Source organism: Magnolia sinica, chromosome 14, assembly GCF_029962835.1.
Source record: "Magnolia sinica isolate HGM2019 chromosome 14, MsV1, whole genome shotgun sequence".
NCBI classification, from domain to species: Eukaryota; Viridiplantae; Streptophyta; class Magnoliopsida; order Magnoliales; family Magnoliaceae; genus Magnolia; species Magnolia sinica.
This window is the reverse complement of record NC_080586.1, coordinates 27130478-27156743: the sequence shown is the minus strand read 5'-3', so window position 1 is coordinate 27156743 and position 26266 is coordinate 27130478. Positions and strand designations below refer to the sequence as shown.

General features: G+C 37.2%; 1 protein-coding gene across 1 annotated transcript; it reads right to left on the bottom strand.

Annotated features, from left to right (window-relative positions):
- Window positions 1-16021: 16021 nt before the first annotated feature.
- On the bottom strand, window positions 16022-16661 carry LOC131225731 (classical arabinogalactan protein 26). Its single transcript, XM_058221316.1, has one exon. The coding sequence runs from the start codon at window positions 16582-16584 to the stop codon at window positions 16144-16146; it is 441 nt and encodes a 146-aa protein (XP_058077299.1). The 5' UTR covers window positions 16585-16661; the 3' UTR covers window positions 16022-16143.
- Window positions 16662-26266: the final 9605 nt, after the last annotated feature.

Here is a 26266-nt window from a genome sequence, read left to right as displayed (position 1 = left end):
GAGTTTTTATTGCAGGAAAGTAAGAAAGCATAAATATTTTTAGTTATTTATTTATTTATTTTGTTGAGCAGACATACCTACCATCTGGTGTTCACGTGGATTTAATTGACGTTGTTCTTGTAGAGTTCAAGCTTGTGGTATGGCCCAGGATAGACTTAATCCATCAACCAGCGTCCAAGGGTTTGGATCAAGGCTTTTAGATGGTTATTATCATATTACGATCTAGGATAAACAAATCTAATCTGTCACAATGGCATCCAACTACCTCAATCGAGATTTTTGAATGGTCAAGATCGGGGTTGATCAATGTGTGTCAATCCAATCCGTTACACGGCATCCAAATGCCTTAATCAAAGCATTGGATGGTCAGGATTGGAGATGTTAAATGAAACGGAATGGACCTAATTTTCCGCACGACATCCAAATGGTTCTGATTACAATTTTGGATATCAAAATCAGGGTTTGATCGATGTGATGCAGATCTAATCTATAACGGCTGTGAAAAAAAAAAAATTGAATTTGAGAGAGATTACGTTTCTCATCTCTATCTCCTATCTTATCTTCTATCCTTAATCATTCTCCCTTTTATATATCTCTAACTCTTCCCTTATCTCTCAATCTCTCAAATGAGTCTTTCTTTTTAAGGAGGGTGTCATAAGAGGAGTTCTATTCCAACTAAGATATTAACCAAAATGCACCTACAATAACTAAGAAAGGGAGAGAGAAAGAGGGGGGAATTTTGAAGATCTTAGATCCGCTAAGTTTTTTCGTCTTTCTTTTAATATTTTTTATGCATTTAATGTAATTTGACTCAATCTATGCAATGAACAATATGGATCGACCACACATTCATTGCATTGATCTGTGGGTAGATACGATGTAAAGATAATGAGAGTCTAAGATTCCATGTGAAATTTCTTATCGCAGAGATTGATTGGTGTCCATTTGGTCGAATCAGATTAGATCTATACGGATCATACGATCCCTTAGGCCAAAAATATACAAGGGCCCTAACTTTCATATCAATCTGACCATTGAATGGGCAACACTAGTTGAATTTGGAAGTGTTTAATAAGGAAAGCTCAGGTTTATGCGCAAGTGTTTGTATCACTTGGTTTAGAAGGTCGAGATGGGTCATTGGTGTATGTGTAGTTAGATCCATACCATTCATCCAATATGTAAAGGCAAAATATACCAAGACCTGAAGAATCCGGATGATCCAATCATCCGATGGGCCACCCCGATCAATCATTTTCTATTCAGTTTCATAATATAGATGTAAATAAGCATATGAATGGTTCAAAATAATAAATCCATAGGTCTTCTCTAGTATTTGATCAAGGAGTGTGCAATGATGGGTGTAGATCTGTTTAAATTGGTTAAATTCTGTACAATGATTTGTGTACCTTAAAATGTATTTTCTCGATTCGATGGCATCAATCGATTGTTGTGTGAATAGAATTATCAAATATGAATTTAATAAACATATTATTTTAATTATTTAGTCATTTAGGGTTTGGCTACTTAGGATGTTAATCAAAGATGGGTCCCACCTTATCATATAACTAGATGAATAACAATGTTGTTAATATAATTAATAGGATTTCTGAATTCAAATTAATCTGATCATCTTGTGGATTCTTCACTAGTAGAAATAGGTGAGTAATCCCATCGTGTCTCATGTTCATTGGAATTAAAATAAATTATTTGTGATGATTTGATTGATGTACTGATTGAAGTATTTTATTACAATGTTGTTGATTTAACTATTATGAATGTATGTTACAGTAAATCACATACTAATATATGTCAAATTGTATGAATTATGATAATTGTATGTTAAATTTACATATGAATGTTCTTATCAAGACAAGTAACTATGGTAGTTATGAAAATGATGCATTCATACATCATCTATCATATAAACACATTGTATTGTCGATCCTAAGGGTCATCCCTAGAAGAAATGTCGATCCCGGTAGAGCGTTACCAGATGCGGGCTATACTCAAGCTTACCGAAATATGGAAGCCCACCCAATGGATGAATGTGGGTTGACGAGCTCCAACCCAAGCAAACAAACAATCATCTCATCTAATGCATTCATATATCATTTGCATGCATATCATTGTGCATACTTTGTTTATATTATATATTAATTTCAATAAGCATAAATCATGCTGAGTTTTCTCACTGAGCCTAGCCAACATACATTTTTATTGATAGAAAAACCGTACAGATGAACAATTAGCTGATGAGTTGGCGCAAGAATAAGAAATTATGATTGAAATGGTACACTACATGCGTGAGATGTGGCCGTACCTATCAAAAGAGGAACTGACCGCATTTGGACCGTTCCTAATTATTTAATTGGAATTTTATTTGTTAGGATAATTTGATTTATATATAATGAATTATGGTTTAGTTGTAGGATTTTAAACATTTGATTGGTTTTATTTAATTGAATTATTCTAAGTTTGTAGCAAGTACTCATTGGTAAGTTATATTAATTGATGAATGGTGCCTAATTTATGTTGATTGAATATTTATGGATGTTGAGAATGGACTGATGTTGATTCTTAAATCATTTTGTGTGAATGATTGTAAATGGACCTAATTGGAATGTAAAATGAATATTATTTTTTTCCTTTGAATAATCGTATAATAGAATGAGTTAAGTACACAATGTACGAGTTATGACTCGAAACTCAGGTCTAATGGTAAACACTCTGTACTCAAATTTCGGGGCGTCACACGATCCATCATTCAACAACAAAATGCCTCAATCAGAGCTTTAGACAATCAGGATCGGAGATGCTGGATAAAATAGAATGAACCTGATTTGCCACACGGCGTTCAAATGGCTCATATTAGATTTATAAACATTGGAATCAGGGTTTAATCGATGTGATGTGGATTTGATCTATCATTCGGTGTCCAAATGCCTCAATCAGAGTTTTGGACGGTCAAGATCAGATAAAGTGTATTATTGACTAATTTGATATAAAATGGAATAGATAGATAGATTAATGCTTACCTGGGCAGCAGGCAGAAGTTGTTGTTGATTGGTCACTTCATAAAAGAGTCACTGGCTTGAGTGATGCAACCTATAAAGATGGATTATTTTTTTGTTGGGTGTTTGATTATATACATCTATGTGCACCCATTTTGCTTTTCTTTTCTTCTTTTTTTTTTTTTTTTTGAGAAAACACATAAAACTATTAATTAAAGAAATGAAATGAACAAGCTTTTGTGCCAGCCTATCCCTACAATTCGAGTTTGGATTTTTATGCTCTGGATTGTAGGGATCAAGTATGTCGAATCGGCCATATCACTTGATGATTTTTCTGGTTAATTCCTACGGAGTTGTAATGTCTTTAAAAAGTATTTAGAGGAAGCTTTGCCCTAAGTCTGAGCATGTTTGAAGGATCTTGGAACATCATGACTATCATTTCTACCTTGCTCAAACTATGTTGCCTAGATATGTGAATTTCTTTTTTTTTCTTTTCTAGCTATTTTTCACTCATAACACCCTTTCGGATTTTTCGCCACATCCGATATGCCCGTCATTTTTCCCCGTAAGGCCATTTCGGGTTTTCACCCTATTTTAGTATTTAATCTTGCATGCCACTGTCACCTTTTTAGGTATTCATCAGGTGCGTTGTATGTTCACTATTTTTACTTAAGGTGACTTTTTCGATTTTCACCTCGCCCATTTTACTTTAGACGACCCCCTTCACCCAATGTTTTTTTTCTTAAAGTTATGATCGATGGCAGGATTTCCTTCATCATCAACTGAATTGTGTATTTCTAGGAAACGAGAGAATTTAAGTAGCAGAAACCAAGGTTGTAGACCAATTCAAGAAACTTTATGGTATGGATGGAGGGTTTTTTCACCCTAAGGCTAATTTTATCATTTTTTTTTCTTTCTTTTCCTTTTCTCTTTTTTTCTTGTTTCATGCCCTTATCATTCTCTAGAGCTTGGGCTTTTTTTTCTTTCTTTTTTTTTCTCTTTTTAACCAGAGGGGATGTTTTGGTGAAAGAATGGAATTTCTCAATTTGGTTGCTTATCTCAGCACATGAAACACGCGGTTAATTGAGCATTCACTGGCTCTACACAGAGCTAGTTGAAGTACAGCTACCTTTGTGCAGAGTTAGCTGTAGCTTAACCACCTTTGTCTTGCCTTTGTGATGGGCTAACCCTATTTCACTTTAAATTGATATGACCCATTCAACGAGGGTCACTACAGTTAACAAGATCAGGTAGTCTTAGTTTGATAATGTGGTGTCTACCATGGTCCAAGGTTTCAATATATGTAATATATATTATCTATTATTTTTATATACAATTGAGCTCAAGTGGGGTATGGGTATGGGTATGGGTTAGGTATACCCATATATAGCCCATTTATTAGTCAATCTAAAAAAGAAAAGAAAAGAAAAAGTCAAACTCATACCCGCACCCATGTAGCCACACCCATACTGTCAACACGACTACTTATTGGTGGGGGTGTACACCGAGTCGAACTAGCCACAGTTCGACTCGGCTCAATCAGCAGCTACCCTCGGCTCGTGTTCAGCTCGACTCGGGTCAGCAGATCAAACTAGTTTAAGCCTAGTTCCAACCGAGTTCGAGCTCGAGCTTTCGCGTCAAGTTCAAGCTTGAGTTTTCAAGCAGAGTTCCAGTTCAAGTTTTCGAGCTAAGTTCAAGTTAAAGTTCGAGTTATCGAGTTATCGAATTTGAGTTCGAGTTGAGTTTTCGGGATGAGTTTAATTTCGATGTTGGAACTCGAAAGTATTGAGTTAAAATTATAATTGTACATAACATTTAATAATACAATAAAGCAGAAAATAAAATACAAACTGTAGACTCTTGTATAATTTTTTTAATATCGTTACTTACTAATTACTAGTGGAGAGGAGATTTGGAGCTTTTTATTGTCTTCTTGTATAGTTTGAATTAGATTTTTCAAACTTTCTTTGTGAGCAGATTTATATGTAGTACTCAACGCCCTGTAAAATGCACCAAGAATGGAGAGAAACTTGGATAGTTTGTTATTCTTATTCTTTTCGTTCATCTTGAACCTGCTTCGACATCATGTTGTCTTAGAGGACACCGTTGATGTGTATAAGCCTCTTCCATACTACGCTTTAAGGCGAGTTGGAATTGTTCTTCTTCCAATGCTAATAATCTATCTTCCTCCTCCGCCATAAAAAGTTTGGATGAGAAAGTGGAATGTTTTTTATTCGAATCAATAAGTGCCTGAAAAAAGTTAGATTTTCTTTTAGACTTTTGGACACAGTTTTGCATCTTCACCCCGACACGATAAATGTAACCTGAGCCGATTATATTTGTTAACAAACATAGCCCCACACAAATGATACCAAATCTTCAATTTTTCAGACTTTGGATAATGGACTAAGGAACCATAGTCCCAAACGTCTGTCGATAGTTCACTTGAAGACATATCTGCATTTTGTTTTGGAAAAATTAGCATTTTAACAGATGATAAAATGAAATATTTATATGAAATATAAAAGCAATAATAAAATATGAAATAAAACAAAAGCATTATATGAAAATAAAATAAAAGTCATTGATGCATTGCACTTATAACATCCATCATTATAACATAAAATAAAAAAGTATACATTACATCATTTTCATGTTTTAAGAAATTAATAAAAAAATATTAATCTAACTCCATTCATGTTGCTGTTATTACATGTGTTGCGTCTTGAGTCTCATTCTCCTCCTCATCTTCCTCATCAATATCAGAACTATTACCTCCCAAACTCGGATGCAACTAATCTCGTGTACAAATTAATGTTTCAGCTGTATTTGGTACAAGGGAGCTTCGAGTCTTGCTCACACCATTACTCTCTGTGATAAAAATAAATTATGATGCCACTGTTGAAATAGGAATTGAAAATATATCTCGTGCTATGTCTGATAGTATAAGGTATTTTTCTTCACTAACTTTCATTTTCCACCACTCTAGAACATCGAATTTTGAATTCTTCCGCCTTACGATTGACTCTTTAAGATACAAGTCTAACTCTAATTCTTTCGTTTCACTGTCTGTATCTTCTTGTGCTAAGAAAGACATGTATTTATCGTCAAGCATAATATCAACGCTTGTAGAAACAGCATAAGTTCTAACTTCTTTATCACTTGGTGTATACCGTGTGGTTTTGTACATATTATACAATTCTTCGATTACATCATGAACCTTCGAGGTTTCAATTACTGTGATTTCATTAGAATAAATCTTCATAAAGATGAACTTAACATAGCTAATCTTGCACCGAAGATCAAGAACAACCGCTAAAGACATTAACAAATGACATTCATCCTGGTACTTATTGAACTTCATTTACACACCAAGTGTCGTAAGCTGCACAAAATATGGACCTTCATTGGCACTTTTTCTTAGGGCTTCTTTTATCTTCCAAACAGCTGGAAGAAACATATTTATTGTAGGATACTTATTTTCAGAAAATATCTTCGTGTAGTTATAAAAAAAAACTTTTAGAAACTTATGGACTTCTTTTTTTTTGCTCCAATCTTCTTCAGTAGGCAACCAAGCATTAGTTCTATCACGCACTGTATATTTCGAAAATACAAGTTCCAATTCTATGGCCAAATCTAACATTTTAAAAGTCGAATTTTAACGTGTGCATACATATAACTTCAACATTTTTTGAGACTTCACATTCAAACGTTTGACTATTTCATTCCATATATTCAATCTTGAAGATGAGCCCCTTATGTACTTTACACTCTCTCTCTCACATTCTCTATATTTTGGCCAATTGTTTTCAACCATTCTTGTACAATTAGGTTTAGTATGTGGGCATAACACCAAATTTAAAATATTTTTCCTTCCAAAAATAAATTTCGGTTGCCTTAAAGTGGTTACGTAAGAATGATATTAAACTATCATTTGTTGAAGCATTATCCAAAGTTATTAAAGAAACTTTATTTTCAATGCTCCAATCTTGTAAACAGTTATAAATGCAATTTGAAATAACCAAACCGGTATGAGGATGTGGAAGGTGGCAGAAGTTCAATATTCTCTTGTAAAGTTTCAGTCGTCATCAACATAGTATGCAGTCAATAAAATGTATCTCTTTCTTTGATTAAACGCCGTCCACATATCATAAGTCAAACTTACCCTTGAAACTGATGTCAAAACTGCTTTCAGTTTCATTTTCTCACTTATGTACATCTTCATGCAGTCCCTCTTCACAGTAACACAGGAAACCTTCTCAACATGAGGATTAAGGATTTACTGTACTTCATGAAAACTTTACCCTCTATCATTTTAAATGGTTGTTCATCAACGATCAAAAGTCTTTTATACCGCTCATTCAGCTTCTCTTTTTCAAACATATGAGTGAAAATTTTACCTTGAGAAGTATCTCCTTCAAACTTTGTAAATGATAGCAATTGTTAGCCTGGAAATGGAGTTCTTGGTCTCTTTGAATAACTTTACCTATGTCTATTTAAATGAGTAATTGACCCCCCGGGATTTTTGTCATACAGTGCTTTATAGTGCATACATCTAATCTTAGACACATCATTAACTAAAATTTTTTCAAAATCATCCCACACAGCTGACCGTTTCTTTCGTTTACTTGCAGTTACAGCTGAAGACTCCTCTCCCTCAACAATAAGAGGAGATGTGGTCAACACACTGGCACTAGGGGTAGTTGGGATCATCTCTAAATAATTAAATATAAAGATACTAAACTAACTTTTATTTACACAAGTGGTATGTGTATAAATGTCCTCTAAATTTTCAACAATTTCATAAGTATCTAAATTGGTCATTCATTCAATGTTGAATAGATTGTAATGTTTTCATTATTCAATTTAAATACCACGCCAAAATTTCGGCAGCATCTCCCCTTATCTCTTCAGAATATATTAATCTTGTATTTAATTCACACGTCAACCATCCACACAAAGTGTGGATATTTGATAAGAAAATAAATATAAGAAATATATCCAAAGAGAATAAGAGAAATGAACCGACAAAAGCATGTGTATTTAAATTATAATAAATGAAAATATTATTATCTATCCAACATTGAATTGTCCAAAAATAGATAATTTGAGAATTTATATGCATCCAAAAACACACCGAATCTATGTCTGGTAATATTGAAATCCCTAAATGGACAACTGATTATCCTACACTACAACAATAAAATATTTAAAATAATAATGCTACTGATTAAATAAAAAAAATTAACAATAATAATATTATTAATTAAATTAACAATAACAATATCATTAATATTAATGTTAAACTAATTTAATTTAATATTAATATTAAAAACCTGACATTAGCAATAACAAAAAATAACATTAAAATGAACATTACTTTACTGTGGGGATTGGGGAACATTTAAAATCAAATTATTGTAAATAATAACTAACAATAACATTAAGTTATATGATTACCAATCTAATATTAATTTAATATATATAATAATATTGATATATTATAATATATTTATTATCCATGATTCAACCATCTAACCAAACCAATCATCCATCAATCCTTCCCATCCATCCAAACATCTAACCAATCATTCATCCATCCATCCATCCCTCCCAACTCTCAACCATCCATCCATCCATATATTTATATGTAATATATAAATATAATATAAGGTTTAATGTTTGAAATTTTATATTTAATAAGTAATATATAATTAATTAATTATGTATTTTATAATATATAAATATAATGTTAATAAGATCTGGATGTTTAGGGTTATTTATTTAATAATATAGGGTTTACAAGTGCCAAGTGGTGTGGTTTTTGTTCATTGGGATTTTTATTACTATATAATAATATAATATATAGTATTTACTGTTTAGAATTTTTTTATTTCATAAATAATATATAATATATTTTCATTTATTATTTATATATATAATATATATTTACATATATTTATAATATATAAATAATATTAAGAAATTATAAGCAAAGGACCTCTGTTAGTCGGGCGGGTTGCTGTGATCGGGTGACAACGGCGGACGAGCAGAGAGAGGTGGAGGGCCTCTGTTGGTCAGGTGACGAGACAATCAGAGAGAGGTAGAGACATAGTCACTGGCTCATTGCTGGTCGCGTGGCGAGATGACCAATCGAGCAGAGAGAGAGAGAGAGAGGAGAGGCTGTAGGGACTCGGGCGAGCCAGGTTGTTTGTGAGAAAAGGGTAAAAGTGTATTAGGGTTTTAATTTTTTTATTTTTATACTACCTGACCGAGTTGAGCTGAGTCAAACCGAGTTAAGCCGAGTTCGAGTTATATATCGAACCGAGTCGAATCGAGCTCGGGCCAGCTCGAACTCGGTTCGAAATATTTTCGAACTCAAAAATTAAGCTCGACTCGGCTCCAACTCAGTTAGGTTAATTGATTTATTGGTTTATATATGCTTGATATCATGTTATAATGAGGTGGTCTCAAATGCAACCAATTTAACTATAAGTTATGGTCCAACCAGCAGATAACTTCTAACGTGTCTGTGTGGATATCCAAACGAATGTAGGTTGGGCCTATCATGAGGATATCGAGTAGACCAAATTTTTATTTTTCAATTTATCAATGGTTATTCATTGCTTTATATGGTGTAGTTCACCTTATGAGTAAACAGGGCTAATTTTTTCATTAGTTTAGCTGCATGTTGGGGCCAACCTGTTGGAAGGGTTGGAGGTTACATTCTCTAGATAGATTGGATGGGTGGACCGTACCTAGTAGATCAACCTCAGTTGGACTTGAGACATCTATTATAATATATGATCATTTGAGCACGGGGTATTAGGAGTTGTATACACACAGCTCAAATGATCAAATCAGTTACCCAAACCTGCACCTACACTCATTTAGTTACAACCATGTGAAGAACCATATGGTAGAGGCATCTTTCCGCATGACAATTGGCAAGGTGACTTGTATATCAGTTTCGCCCATGTGTAGATATATAGCATGCATTGAGTAACTAATCATAGTTTTTCATCATTGGCCTGTTTGGTAGATGGGATTTCATAGGGAAAATGTAGGAAAAGAAGCACATTTTTTCTTATACTGACATTTTCTACTATTTGATTTGTTCTAGAAACTTTATTAATTTCATAATGTAATGTTATACGAATTCAAGATAACTTTTGTGAGATAAATTGAAAATTACTATTTACCCACTTTTCAATAATAATCTTTGAAATCTCTATTCAATGATAATTACAAATTCATTTCTTTTACATTGGATTTATGCTTATCATGTTATTAGACGTCTTTAATTTGTTTATAACTGGATTTGTCAATGGTATTGGTAGATCATTCGATCCAATCGAATAGTTGTTGATCCCATCGACAACCCATTTGATTTCATCGAGAAATTTCAGTATTTTGACCTTTGCTAGCTGGACAGTTATTGGGTCTAAATCGATCTGATCGAAAGTGGCTTCGATCCCATTGATGGGTCATCAATGGCACTCGATATGATCGAAGCTCCCATCAACTGACTTGCACAGTTTTGTAAAACTGCGGGTTTTGTTTTCTAATTCATTTTTAATCTATTTTAAAGGGTTTGTAATTGAGGATTAAAATATAGGAAACGTGCTTAGGACTTTCTGTGATCAAATAGAGTTTAAAGCTAGGGTTTTTTGTGGTATTCGATGTATATTCTCGAATATGTAAGCTCTTCTATCTTTTGTAATATTGATTATCATAATGGATTCATTGCTCGCGAGAGTTTTTTTACGAAAAACCTTGTGTTATATGTATGTTTGATTTGTTTGATCTCTTATTATTTGATTTTAACTTGGAATTGCTTCCACACACGTCCCCCAACCCATCAAACCGGCCCCATGTGCTCCGGTTGCATACAAACTCTACCTGAATGGGTACTGATGGTTGTCATGCCAAATCAGTTTGCATGGTAAGTTACTATCTACCAGTGGATGAGCTCCAACCTGCAACGGTCATGCAAGATCCAGCTGCCTCTCTTAGTAGGTTGGCCCCATCACAAGGGACCCACCTAGTGGCAATGTGTATCCATATATGTGTATACATGTGTGTTTGGAAGAAAATAGATGAAGAAGAGATGTACTTAGAAAGTGGTTGAGCACGTAAACTCCCACCATCCAAATGCTGTATGTAAGTGGACTTTACTGGGATGTAATGTGCGCACTGACTCTGTGCCCACCTACCAACTAAAGACATTATTCTTATAGTTTATTTTTATGGCAGCTAAAAGTGCGTGCCCTCTCTGCACGCTAGCTCAGTGTTGATGTCATCACAAATCTTCTTCTCCGTTCATACTATTATCACATTTTCAGGTTTTTCTCCTACCATTATTGGAAAATCTTGCTGAAAATATTTTTAAAGAAAAAAAAAATTATATTTTAAATGATTGATGCTCTCACGGGAACACTTAATTAGTCTAAGCCATTGATCCAAACTGTTCATTAGGTTCAATACAAATTTCAATGGCTACCATGCTATCGTTGTGACTCTGACGAATATTAACCATTGGATATATGCCTTTAATATGGACGATCAAGATTGTTTACACAAAAACAGGTCCAATCAATCTATTTGTTAGAGTCATCATGGGTTGCTTATGATTTTAAAGTATCACGTTTGTTAAGTAATCGTAACCATCCCATAAATGGCTTGGCAAATGGTGGCCATATAAAAATAAGTCCAAATTAAGGATGATTGAACAGTTCGATCAGCTGGATTTTTTTAATTTTTTTTATGTTAGCTTATGAAATGTGTTATATACTTGATAGACGGTTCAGATTGAGCGATTAAACTGTTGAAGTGAACCAATGAAACTAGGAGCACTATAACTTATAAGTGCCATGGGAGAACACGGGAGCATTTCTCGGCATTATTATGAAACTTAGCTTATCCACGAGTTGGGAATGGTCCTGATCGATGGCCACAAGCTGGGATGGTGCATCCATGATGGATGGATCGAGTTGTCCATCAAGTGGTCGACCCATCGAGAATTTGAGCCGTTCATTTATGAGGTGGAATGTAGAAACAAGTAGGAAAAACCCAGGACAGCTTCACAGCCGTCCGTTCATTTCATACGCAATGGCTCACTTAGTGACTGTCCTCGTCATCTACACGAATCGATACGGTCGACTTTTATGGACTGCTCAGACCCGTATGAGGCGCGAATGACATCATTCAAGTAGTATACCGTATGTGCGGCTGCATATACAATGTTTCGAACCGTTCATCATGTGGGCCCCACTGTTGATGGAGAAAGTTGCACCAACTAAGCCACTCTTTTCAACCAATTAATGCACTGTCACGCATCAGAACGTGGACTGTCTGTCGTGTCGACTTGTTTTGTCTTTAAGCTTTCGTCAGTATCCCACCAATGGAATGGTTGAGATCTTTCGTTCGTGTGATTTTTGCGCACAAAGCACGAATTCAACCTCCTAAATCCTGACCTTCCAATGTTGCATGGGCCTCTACCATTTTAGAGCCCCTATTGGCCGCACACGTGGCAGGTGAGCATGTGAATTGTGACCGTACGTCCATTTGGTGGGCCCTAACATATATAAATGAACCAGGGTTAGAACGCCACACCAGTCATATGATCCGCACCGTCCGATTACTGGCATTCAAACCATCAGTATAAGCCAAAATGATTTAATCGATGAACCTGGAAGGGCGTAAAATTGATGGATAGGATGATCAGATTGGTATGGCTTTTGAACCATGGACCATCCATACTAGGGCCACTAGATGGACGTTTCTGATTACATCGTAAACCTGCCACGTGTGCATAAAAGGCGTATACAAGATTGAGTCATCAATGCTGGGTAGAAAGGCTACGAAACCCCATAATTCCTTCCAATGAATATGCAATATCAACATGTCAATGTCATTCTTTTTAGATTTTGGTAAAAATATCTTCCTCGGCCAGGATACTCAAGCTGTACTTAATTCGGGCAAGTGCATCCAATCTTTACATGATCCGGACCGTTGGTGTGTTGGGTTCCACTATGGATCGATCATGTCCCAAAATGATTTCAATACGACAATTCTAGCCTTTTGATTTGTGGCATGTAAACTGACGGTTAAGAATATTAATAAGGCATTGCCAACGTTCAATTGAAAAGGAAGAACCAAGACTGGTTGCTAAGATTATTTCAATCAAAAATTTCTATGGTATGTCGTCTATCAATGAAATGCTGCATAAAACCAACGGTTTAGATCACTAAAAATATGGGCCCCACTTCTAAAAGATGTAAACTTGAGTACGTGCTGCATGTCCTCGGTGGGGACCATAAATTCCTATTTCAAAATTCGTTAGGTAGCGAATTGGCTATCCAAACACGTGAACTTCCTTTTCCTCCGCCCATCAAGATTTGAAAAAGAAACATAACACGCACATGATGACCAAAATATGCTCGAGCGATTCGCGCCAGTAGATATTGCAAAAGTGCTTCACAGTACAGGTGCCAACATGGAAAAGAAAAACAAGATCCGGTCCATGCACCTGGTAGGACCCACTGTCAATGTCCTTTTTCGAACCCGAACCTCGCGTTATTATAGATGTATATAGACCGTTGGTTTTTTCGTTCCAATCGTCTACTTGCCCACATCTGATTGGTAGATATCACCATTTTATTGGATAGGGTACTGTCCCGGTAGGCCCCACCTCACGGATGGCTCAAATCTCGAACATGCCAACCTCTTTGGGGGAGCGGATTAGGTGAGACCCCGGATCCACCGAGGTGGGTGGGACCCCTGACTGTAGGGACCACTGTTATGTACGTGACTTCATCCGCGCCGTCCATCCGCATTGAAAGCTGATTTAGACGTGATCGAAAAAATGAAGCAGATCCAAAACTCAGGTGGACCGTAATAGATGAAACCTTGGTAATCAACTATTAACAACTTCCCGTGAGTTTTGGATCAAGCTGATATTTGTGTAGTCTCTTCATCCAGATCTTTGTGACCTTATCAATAGGTTGGATGGAAAATAAGTATTGCAGTGGCCCCCATGTATTTTTTAATGGTGGGGATTCAATCACTACTGTTCCCTGTGGTATGGTCAACATAAGATTTTGATCTTTTTCATTTTTTTGTTTTATGCGCTAAAATGATCTTTCAAAACGGTTGGACGGTGTGTATTTAAGGAACATACATCACTGTGAGCCCCACAGTTAGGTGTCCCAGCCACCTCGGTGGATCCGGTGTCACACCTAATCCGCTCCCGCCGCGTTGAGACTTGCGCCGCGAGTAGCATTCCTTGGAAGATGATATTAAGGACAATATAAGCTACAGAATAAAAACAAGTCACAAAAACCACCATCCAACATAGTCTCGTGACTCAATTACTCCCTCGTTATTCAACCATCCTTTCCTCCGTCTACTTCGATTATTCTAATTTATTACGTTCCCGTACATAGCGTACACGTTTGTGTGATCTGAACCGTCCATATGCAGGATCCAAACATGGATCAAACATGTATTAAGAGACACACCAAATGGATTCTTATAAATGGTTTTCGGTTTTGAGAACTACAAACGAACGGATTTAAAAAATACGAAGAGAAAAAGGTCGAAAAATCTAAACGATGAGATTATTTCCGTACGGATCCTCCATTTGAGAACATAAAAGATGAACGGTTCAGATATCTTACATATATGCTGTGCTTAAAGAGATGAGGTGCTGGACAACTGTCATAGAAGTTGAGGTCCAGAGCATCCATTCACGTGACTAAAATTCACTGCTATAAAAACCAAGCCAGGGCAACTCGCGGTAGGTACATACTCGGTTACTTTAGAAAATTCAAGAGCATTGTGTATCTAAGTTTAATGAGATCCATCCGTCTATCAAGTGGGCTGTGTCAATTTAAACATTGAACCGAAAGATTGTGATATCCAAAACTTTTAGGTAGGCCACACCACAGGAAAGAGTTGAAATGGAACGCTCACCATTAGTTTTCTGTACCACCCATGGTAATGTTTATATGCCATCCAATCCATTCATCTAACATCCCTAAAAATACAGTATTCTACAACTCAGGTGGGTCATACAATATGAATTTAGAGGTTTTATGTATGAAGTTATTGGTGTGGCTCACCACTGCGTTTAACCTGATTTTTTGGATTAAAGCCCAAAAATGAGTGATGTACATGACGGACGGTATGGATTTCATATACGTTAAGTCGTGTCTCACACGGCAATGAAAGCAACTCCGGCATGTACCCAGCGAGAAGTACCGAAGCGTTTTCAAGTGCTGTAACCTATGGCTGCACTGGAACGCGGATCGAGGGGTGTTGCCCACACCAAACCCAGCGGTGTTGTGATGTTTTGGGCACTGTGGAGAAGGCCTTGATGTATATTTTTTATATCCACACCGTCCATCCGTTTTTACAGTTCATTTTAGGGTGTGAACCCAAAAACTAAGAAGATCCGAAGCTCTAGAGGACCACACCACAGAAAATAGTGGAATGAAGACACTTGGCGTTAAAACCTTCCGAAGGCCCACCGTAATGTTTATTTACCATCCAACCTGTTTATAAGGTCACACAGATCTGGATTAAAAGAAAACACAAATATCAGCTTGATCCAAAACTCTCCTGGCCCACAAGAAGCTTTTAATGGTGGGCGTTGAATCACCGCTATTTCCTTTCTGTGGTCAGCACATCTGTTAAAATCTATAGACATGTGCCTAAAGATCAAACTACAAGGATTATCTTAGCTACCATTCCGATTTTCCACGATTTAAAGAAAAGAATAGTCCATCCAACAGTCGACATTAAATTAGAAAAAACAAATCATCCAACCAACGGCTAAGATCACCTTACAATTATGATTTTTGGGTTATCACCTATCGCAGCATGGAAAACAAATGAACGGTCCGGATCTCAAGCAAGTGTACCATAAAACATTTTTAAAAAATGAGTGCTTAATTAGTTAAAATGTACACTATTAGAACCGAATTCTAATTTCAAAAAATCCAAAAAGCAATAAAAACATAATATATATTATGCACGTTTGGGAATAAAAAAAAATATATCATATAAACATAACTACATCAAAGATCCAAAATTCAATCATAATTCAAGATGCCATCCAAACGCTACCTTAATTACTTCCAATCAAGTGCAAGAAGCAAAAGAGCATCACACCAGCATATGCAGCAGCAGCACTGCAACCAGGAGCTGAACCAGATGTGGTGGAGGCCATGGCACTGAATGACCCAGATGGCGAAATAGCCGAATTGGGACCCGACGCCGCTACCTCATCTGGATTTGGAGGGCTGGGATTGGACGGTATCGTTGGCAGGCCTCCATCGCCGCCGCTGCTCGGCGACGGTCCAATTCCACCTGTGGACGGCAAAAGCGGGGTAATGTCGGGTGCTAGGTAAGGTGGGGAGGAAACCGGCGCGTTTGGAAGTGTTGCCGGGGCTGCTGAAATGGTAGATATTTCTAGTTTTGAAGGGAAAGAAAGAGATTGGGGAATGACAGTTAGGATAACTGCCATGGATAACAGAATTTTGATGGTATGGAATGAAAAGGAAGCCATGTAGAAGCTGTAGTTAATGTGTTGGGAGCTTTTGGGTCTTTCTCTTTGAGTAGAGGGAAATGGAAGGGTGTTTTAAAAAGGCTTTAGGGATTAAAGAAGAGGTGAGATTGGGTGTGGAAGGATGCCACGTGGCATGTAGACACGGGCCCGATGTGGGTGGACACAGCTGGGCATGTTTGACGTTAAGACAAGACAGGTGGGTTTCTTTAACGGAGTAGATTGCAGGATTAGTTCACCACTTTTTTTTTAAAGTTGTGGTGTCGGTTGCACTTCAATCTTGTCCGTCCGAATTGCCTGCTGAGAATAGAGCATAGGAATCGGATTGCGTCCGACCAGCGTTCCTGTGGGCCCACCAAGATGTATCTTTTTATTATCCATCCCGTCTATACATTTTTTAAGATCATTTTAAGGCTTGAACGTAAATATTAGACATATCCAATGCTCAACTGGACGACACTCAATAGTAAGCTGGGTTGCATTATATGCCAGAGTCATATTTGGTGTGGTCCAATTAAGTGTTGGATTTGCCCCATTTTTCTTCTCGTGCCTGAAACTGATCTGAGAAAATATATGGACGGCGTGGATAAACATTTACGTCACGGTGGGCCCCACAGATGGGCTGGTCGTACGGCTTACTATACTAGTGGAGATCGGACGCAATCCGCTTCCGGAGGAATAAATAGCCCAAAAGCTGAGACTGATGGACTGATGCTGACCGTCTAATTGGTGGCTATCAAATGGAAGGTTGGAGATGAAATGATCCGAATCCTGATTTAAAAAGCCAAGTCAAAAGGGTTGAGATAATTTGATGAGAGATAGCTTCGGCCATACTCCCTCAACGACGGGTCCCACAGTCGAGATCACGGTGATTGCCATTAATTTATGCCACGTGTATGGTAGATTTGGTATCAGAGCTTTAAAATGGTGATAAGCTTTCAGTGGGGGCAACTTCAAAGTACGGATTGCCTGAAGACCAAGTCACCAGGGATATCCCTAGTGACCGACTCTGTGGGGCCCACCATGATGTATTTGTTTTTATCCTTGCCGTCCATCCGTTTTTTCAGATCATTTTAGGGAATGAGGCCAAAAATTGAGAAATATATAAATCTCAAGTGGACCACATCACAGGAAACAGTTGGGATTGAACGCCTACTGTTGAAGAATTCCTGGGGACCGTAGAAGTTTTGGATCAAGTTGATATTTGTTTGTTCGATTCATCCGGGTCTGAATGACCTTATGAACATATTCGATAGCAGATAAACATTATAGTGGACCCTAATAAAATTTCAACAGTGAGTGTCATTATTCTCAGTGAATCCTGTGAAGTGGTCCACTTGAGCTTTGGATCTCCCTCGTTTTTGGTACAATGCCCTAAATTGATCTGGAAAACGGATGAACGGAGTGGATAAAACAAAGACATCACGGTGGGCCCTACAGAGTAGGGTCATCAGGGACATCCCTGGTGACAGGGTCTACAGGCGGTCGCTTCCAACTTTGCCAAGGCGGTGGTTATTTTGGGAGGTGTATATGTGACAGATCCGTGATTGTTGCAGGAACTGTAGCCGTGATTAGAAAGATGACTGTGCAGTCTTACTCGAGATGTGCAGGTACGCTGAATCAGGCTAGCGCGGGCCAAATCTGGACCGTTTATCAGGTGGGCCTCACTTTCTGCATGCCATGGCCAGAAAATCATGTTGATACGTTTGTTAGGTGGGGCAAACATATCCATCAAATCTGGACCATTCGTCATTTCTTCTAAGCCCGCTTTTTATTATTATTATTATTATTAATCCCGTGACCCAATTGACCCCTTACAAGCTTGACTTCCGGGTAATGTATGCACGTGTGCAGAGATGGGTAGCAGGTTGATGACTAGCAAACAACCACCAATCAGATACAGGGCTGGTCTAGTACGGAATGAGACGAGGATCCAATGCACATGCCAACATGGCACACGTACGAAAGATCCAAACAGTACATCAGACAGACACGTGACCCAGATGCCCTGACCCCAAAAAATGGAAACCTAGAAAAGATTTTAATTTTTTTTTTTTTTAGCCATCCATTTTTGTTTTGATCAATAAGGCCCACCTGATGATTTGAACCACCTGACTTTCAGCCAGAAGATTTAAAATGGTCTATATTCCACCCTGTGGACGACTGTGATCTTGCACGTACTTGACATCGTAACACGTGTGGTGAAAGCGGGATTGCACACGCGTGTGGGCTCGACAAAACTCGAAATGAGGGCATTGTGGTAATTTACACAGACATTCTGGGCCTACTTCGAACATGTGATTTGGGGTTGCTATCACAGGAATGAATATGAGGAAGGGAGGGATGTTGTTTTGTGATTTTAATTGAATTTTGGCGCATCTTCACGTGAATGTTTACATATGCTCCCAGCTCCAGCTAGGCATGATAACATGTTGATTGTCTCTATCTTTTTCAACTATCGACGTTTCATCACCATATCTTAACTTGTGGTGTCCCATCTAACGTACAAGTGGCATTCATGTACGGGGATGTAGACCATTGTAGATCGAGCATGGAAAAGAACTCACATAGATTGAACAAGTGCAATCAACGATTCAGGCTGTTGAAATTTTTATTTCAACGGTCCATTTTGTTGGCAAAAGTATGATTAAGAGAGTGTGCTCTTTTGATGGACATACAAATTGGACGGTCCAGATTGACATGAATATATGCCATATGTTCGTTTTACGAGATGCGCCCACTGCTTAAAAAGTGGTGGTGAACTATCACGACGGAAGTCTTCGGGGGCAATCGGCGTTCCAGTAAAGAACGGGTAATACAGGAACCATCCGCGTTCAACAAAAAAAAGAGAAGCCAAACCTATGGCCGACCTTAATCACGGATGAGCTAATTTTAAGGCAATGGGCTTAAAGTATGGTGACGAACCTGATGGTAGGAGTGGATTGTCACATGGACATCGTGGTAAGGCCCATAAAAAATCAACGGTAGGAATTTTCCCTCCCAACTGTTTTGTTTAGTGTTGCACACACAACCTGGTTTTTGGGCCCTGGACCTAAAATTGGGTGATGCATCTAATGGTCGGAGTAGATGTCTTGTGCAATGCACAATAGGCCCTTTAAAAAACAATTTAAGGGTAGGCGTCCTACAACCTACAGCTTCCCTTGGTGTGTGGAGCACCTAAATCACCATCGACCTGGTTTTCAGGCCCTGGACCTGACATGGATGCCGCAACTAATGGAGTGGGGCAGGGCATTTGGTTGTAAGGTCACCTGTGGAGAGCTACTCCAAGGAGACCATCTATCTACTCACGCAAATGGATAGTCCTGTCTCATGCAAGCAATGCCCCCAAGTGACCCTCCATGCAGGCAAAAGGTCAGACCACTCCGTTTGGCAGGATTTGGGCCGATTTTACCTCAAATTAATGGCTAGGTGCTGTGTATTTAAAGGTAAATGCTGATAGAGGTACCTGAAATCTTATTATGTTGATATGTTTTGAAATTTTATTTTTATTTTTTATTTTTTTTTTGCATACCGTGTTTAGTTAAAGGTATATATGCCTTATTTTAACTCTCTTTTTTAAGTTTAGAGATTCATGTGTAATAAAAGTGTTGCTAGGTTACCAATCTACTATACACACATGACATGGTAATGGATTGATTTAGTTCAATCCATATGTGTGGCAACTGTTTACACTTGTCCTGGCATACTTCACGTAATCTAATGAAAAGCAACCACATGTTAGCACTATATATAAATGATGGATGAAATCTCATTTGCACCTCGAGCATTCTCCCAATCATACTTCCTTCAATAACATGTAGCATGGAAAATTCAGAACAGCTCATAGCCATATACTTAGCTTGTGGCTGAGAAAAGCGAGACCTTTTAAGAGGACACATGATCATCACACGAGTAGCATGTAACAGAACAACGTACTTAGCAAGTTGTATAAAGCCTCGCCGATATCAGATCTCTCACAATCCAAATATGCATGATAAGACTATCTCACAAAATCATATTTACAAAAAATTCAAAGACAATCGATGCTTTCATAGAGACTTTAAAGGATTAAGAAATGAGTTCTTTCAGAATTACAAAGAAATCAGGGCACATGATGAAGAATTTGAGTTTGGCTAGAATACAGTCTCGTAACCTTGGAGGATAAAAGAGAAAACCACACTCAATGAAGAGCTTTAAGCCCTCACCAACATACACACAATCTATTTACACAGTGCAACGCTGCCTATTTTAGTTTTAGTCTTAGTTCACTACTTCTGTCAACCCCCTACAGTAAGTTCGGAGTTTAGGATAGCTTAGTTTGTTACTGTGTAATGTCATCATTGCAATACACTTAGGATTAGTGTAAATACCCATGACCACCATTGTCGAATCCCCAATCAATTGAGTACATACTTGGAAGATCACACAGGTCACATCATGCTAACAACGCACCTCGATTGTTTGTGCACACAAACAATCATAAGTAATTATCTTTTATTTTCTCTACTTTATGTTTCTTATTGATTATTATTACAAATTTACAAATCAATAAAATTAATGATTAACCTTTATTTTAATCTTATTAGTCCATCATTACATCACTGAGAAACTTGAGAACTGTGATCACTATTAAAAGAAAAGTCCTTAACTCAAGCCAAAAAGATTTTATTGAATGACTAACCTTCTCCTTCCAAATCACTCGATCGATGCAACATTGGTAGCTAGACAAAATCAACTTCCATAGGTCTGATCTTATGGTTGATTTGGCGCCTAGGGTCATAGGCGTTCAATCGAACTCAAGTTGAGTATGACTCTGGCATACCTAGCACTATCCTAATCGCACGCATTTGAATGAATATTGGTCGTTCATTAACATGTGTGGCCTCGTGTCTGATTGAACTACAACAACTACACGTGTATTGAACAGCCCAAATTTGATGGAACGTGTGATTAGGATGGTGCTAAGCGTGCCAAAGTCGTACTCGACTCGAATTGCCAAACTAACTGGATTGGGATCATACTGTGAAAATTGATTTAACAGTTCAACCACCAATTGCTACAATGATCAAGTGATTTAAGAAGAAGATGGTTAGTTCTTCATAATAATATCCTTTTGCCTTGAGTTATGAACTCTTCTTTCAACAGTGATAGTGTATCAGGTTTCTAAATGAATTAATAGTGAATCAATAATGGAAGGGCAAGAAAAAAAAATAAGGCTTATCATTAATTTTATTAATTTGAATGCAAAAATAATACAATAAGTGGAAAAGAAAAGAAAAAAACTAAGCAAATAAAAAAATACCTAAAATTGTTTGTGCTAGCAAAATGACCGTGGAAAAATACCAGATCGTCCTTAGACGATTGTAGTGTGGAGTCAATAGGATGTAATTGATGATCTGTCAAATAAAGACTCGGTGATTAGTTATTTGACAAGGGTGGTCGTGAATATTTAACATATTCTTAACGCATATTACAGCAATCATGCTAATCAATAACGGATTTAATATAAGAATTTCGGGCTTACTATAACGTGACTGGATAGAAGTGAAATATCTAAGCTAAGAAGCTAAAGTAAGGATAAACAGTATTGCATTGTAAAGAGATTGATTGTGTGTAGAGATGGCCTAGAACTTTTCATCGTATTGTTTTTATAAGTTTTTTAGAGGATGTGGCTTTGCGTAGGATAGTTGCCCGTGCAAATCTCTTCATTAATTATTTTATAACGTAATTCATTGTATTAGGCCACATGTACAAAAGATTACATACAACTCTTGTTATTCCGATCGTGCATAGAAAGGTTTACTAGAATCCCCACATCACTAGATTCTTGCATGGGAAACTTGTTGGAGTTTTTACATCACTAGGCTCTTGCATCTTTAAAGGGTTACTTTTGGTAGAGACATTAACATTTGATGCTTAATAAAGATTTATTTTGATAGGATTTGCTTTGGAGTTATTTTTAATTAAGCACTTACATTTAATGCTCTCACCCATGCATGTCTAACTCCTTTCGAAGTTCGTGTACACAACGTGTGGCATAACTGCCATGTGGCATTTTCTGGATTGTTTGATCTAACCATGATCGGCTAAATGTAAACACAACTATCAATTGCAACACTAGAATTACATGATCTGTTCTACCCAAACATTACCATCTAAATGAATGATTAAAAAACAGCAATATTTGTGATCCTTATGTTATGGCCCACCCAAGGCTTGGAATTTCCTCATTTTCGGCCAAAGTATTTCATGGGCTTACAATCATTATATACAACATCACATGTATACTAATTTAGGATATTAAAGCTATTCAAATTCATGTCCTAAATATATTAAAGAATTCCAATGCATTCTAATTGCAAGCTCCCAAGTGGAATATTTGAATCCTAAAGCATTCCAATTATAAACTGTTAAACACAACTACGGATTGCAAATCACTATAATTCCAATGGAACTGTGATTTGCATTCCTATGCATTCTAAATACAAGCTCCCAAATGGGTGTGTGACCCCATGTTAGACCCAATGTTAGGCTTATGGCTCAATAACAATAGTAAATTTGCGATTCAAGTGGATCACACAAAGAAAAGCAGTTGAGGTGGGGATGCCTGATTTTATGTAGTCCACCGTGAAGTATATGTGAAATCCACTTCAACCATTAGCTGCATCATCCCATGTCAAGCATTGGAGCAGATTAGGTGTTACCCAAGTAACACCTTAGTGGGTGTTACCTCTACCAAGGAGCCCACCTTGAAGATATAGGAACAGATTTGATAAATACAAATAACTCTCTAATGGAGTATTAGAACAAAAAGATCCATTAGATAATGAACTATTGGTTCTAAACCATCTCTGCCAATAAATCAACAATTCGTGATCACCACAGCCAACAAATATGAATGCCCTCGGATCAAGCTTGTCATGAAGATTGTTTGAATATGATCGAAACATACACAACCAAAGACGTTGAAATTAGAATAATCAGATGAGTGTTCTAAGGGATTACTCGTCTTCCTAATCTTCCACCCAAGAAGTAAGCAGATCCAAAACTAAGCGGGTAGGGTCTTTCTGTCCAAGTGTGGGTAGTCCACAACTTCATTTCTCAGGCCCATTTTAGGATATGGTCCCAAAAACTAAGCAGATCCAAATCTCAAGTGGACCACACCATGAAACAGTGGTGATCGAGTCCTTCACCATTAAAATTGCGAAGGGCCCATCATAAGATTTTCGTAATGTTTATTTCCCATCTAACCTATTGATAATGTCAAGAAGACCTGAATGAAGGGAAAATACAACGATCAACTTGATCCAAAACTTTTATGGCCCACAAAAAGCTTGTAATAGTCATTCAACACTGTTTCTAATGGTATGGTCCACCTGAGATTTGGATCTTCTTAAGGTTTGGGATAGCATCCTAAAATGAAATTGGTAAAAAAACAAAAAAAGGATAGATCGATGGCGTGGATATATAACAAAATACATTAAAGTTAGTCCTACACGGTTGGGGTAACACCCACTAAGGTGTTACTCGGGTAACAGCTAATCCAATCCCATCAGGCACACGGTCAAAAAAAAAAAAATCAGTCTTACCTATGATTCACATAGAACCAATCCACAAATAGCTCCTAAAGAACTTTTTCCACATCCATCACGACATCCACCCATCCATCAAATATGTTGCTTCATGAAACCCATGGGCCCAAAAATGAAGCCCATCCGTGATTAAGGTGAGCCACACCAAAGCATATAACACTAACTTCGGGAAACATTGGGAAGACAAGTGAGAAAGTGAAATCTTTCAATGGCACTTTAGCAAATGCTAGAGTACACATTTACATATTTAGGAGTCAAATTTATAAATAAATTAAATTTTTAAAAAAATGCATACATAATTAAATTTTCTTTAACGGGGCCTAAAAGCATGTATCGCCAACTCACCAAAACATTGGGGGAAATGGTGGTTCCATCCATTCATACAACCATCCACGCATGCATGCCATACATACAAACATACGTGCATGATCCAGCCATCCATCCAACCATCCATGCATACATGCAATGACACATGTACATACATGCATACATCCATCCATGCATGCATTTCATCGTACAACCATGCATCCATATATAAAACTGAAATGAATTTTTTAATAAAAATATTTTTTTTTATGACAACAAGATATCCCCACCCCTTTAATGCGAGACTATTCCCTACGGATGCACGCAATCATCCGCCAAGCACATGCGTCAAGTAATCCATGGGGAGGAGACTCGAACTCTGTCTATGGAGAGCAAACCCACAACCAAAGCCATTCCCCAAACCATGACAGGTTAGATTTTTTATAATATTAATACATTGGCAATATGATATAATATCGCTGATACATTAGCAAAACAAGCAACATCTGGATTTTATACAATCAAATATATGACAATACATTGGCAATATTTTGTGATAAATCATCAATACCTGGAATTTCTGATCAGTAGCACTACCTCAACAATACCGATAATATCAACAACATTATTAATGATATCATATCAACAACATTATTAATGATATCGCCAATACTCGGAACAATTGTTGCAGTTACAATGCTATCTAGTTGGAGATGAAAGGAACAAAATGTGATTTCAGGGCAGACCACCTGACCAATCATTGCTCAAGCAGTTGTACACTTGCATGCTACAACCTATTCTTTTATAGCTACTGAAAGCGGTCTCCAATTTCGCCATTGGAAACAACAATTATTTTCAAAGGGAAAAAAATGCATGTAGAGAAGGGTTGTACCTTGTAGGTTATGTAATACTCATTTGGTGATCCTAAGCCTAAGGTGTGAGGTATCATCGAACCTTCTACAGGTGTGGCAGTCTGATAACCCAGACCATTGATATAGTGGGCCTTACCATGGATGCATCATACTCCACGAATTATCATAGCAGTCATCATCAGAAAGTCCTTTTATTATATTGATCAACATGGAATATAAGACACAACAAACCCATTTGAATTTATCCACAAGTCGATCCATTGCTAGGCCAACTGCTTTTGCTGCTTCTATAGATAAAATAATAATAATAATAAAAGAATATCACAAACAAGACCAACAGCTCCATTTTTTAATTATACATGGGAAAATTAAGACACAAGAAACCCAAAAGAAAAACTAGACGTGTAATAACTACCATAGATAATATCAAGAACGGACTTTGATCAAACAACAGCTACAGAGTGCAGTGGTATCCGAGGCACCCTTTGTCCAAGAAAAGAGCATGAGTCAAGAAATAGAAATAAATGAAATTGCATTTCTTGATAATTGGTGATGCAGACCAACTCTAAATCAGAAGTTCTCAATTAATTCTCACTTCAGACATTAGTTAAATGTGCTTCTAAATCATGAATCATGAATTCTTCTTACTTTATTATAGTATGAATTTATGTGGGCCCAATTTCGCCCACCTATGATGACAGACCATTGGGCTGCTGAGGTCCACCATGGATGTCACATGGTCGCAGTACCATCATGATAAAATGACCAAAGCCATTCAAATAAGAACCTACAAGATGAGAGGGTAAGATGATTTTTACTCTTACCATCCATTTTACATCATTTTCTTTGGGTCATGCACAATCTAGGGCTGATTTCTCCTATCCAGTAGACTTTGTTGATCACTGGTGGGGCCCA

What these genes read in the sequence shown, in the direction of transcription:
- LOC131225731 (XM_058221316.1), bottom strand. Translation starts at nt 16,584, where the DNA reads ATGGCTTCCTTTTCATTCCATACCATCAAAATTCTGTTATCCATGGCA.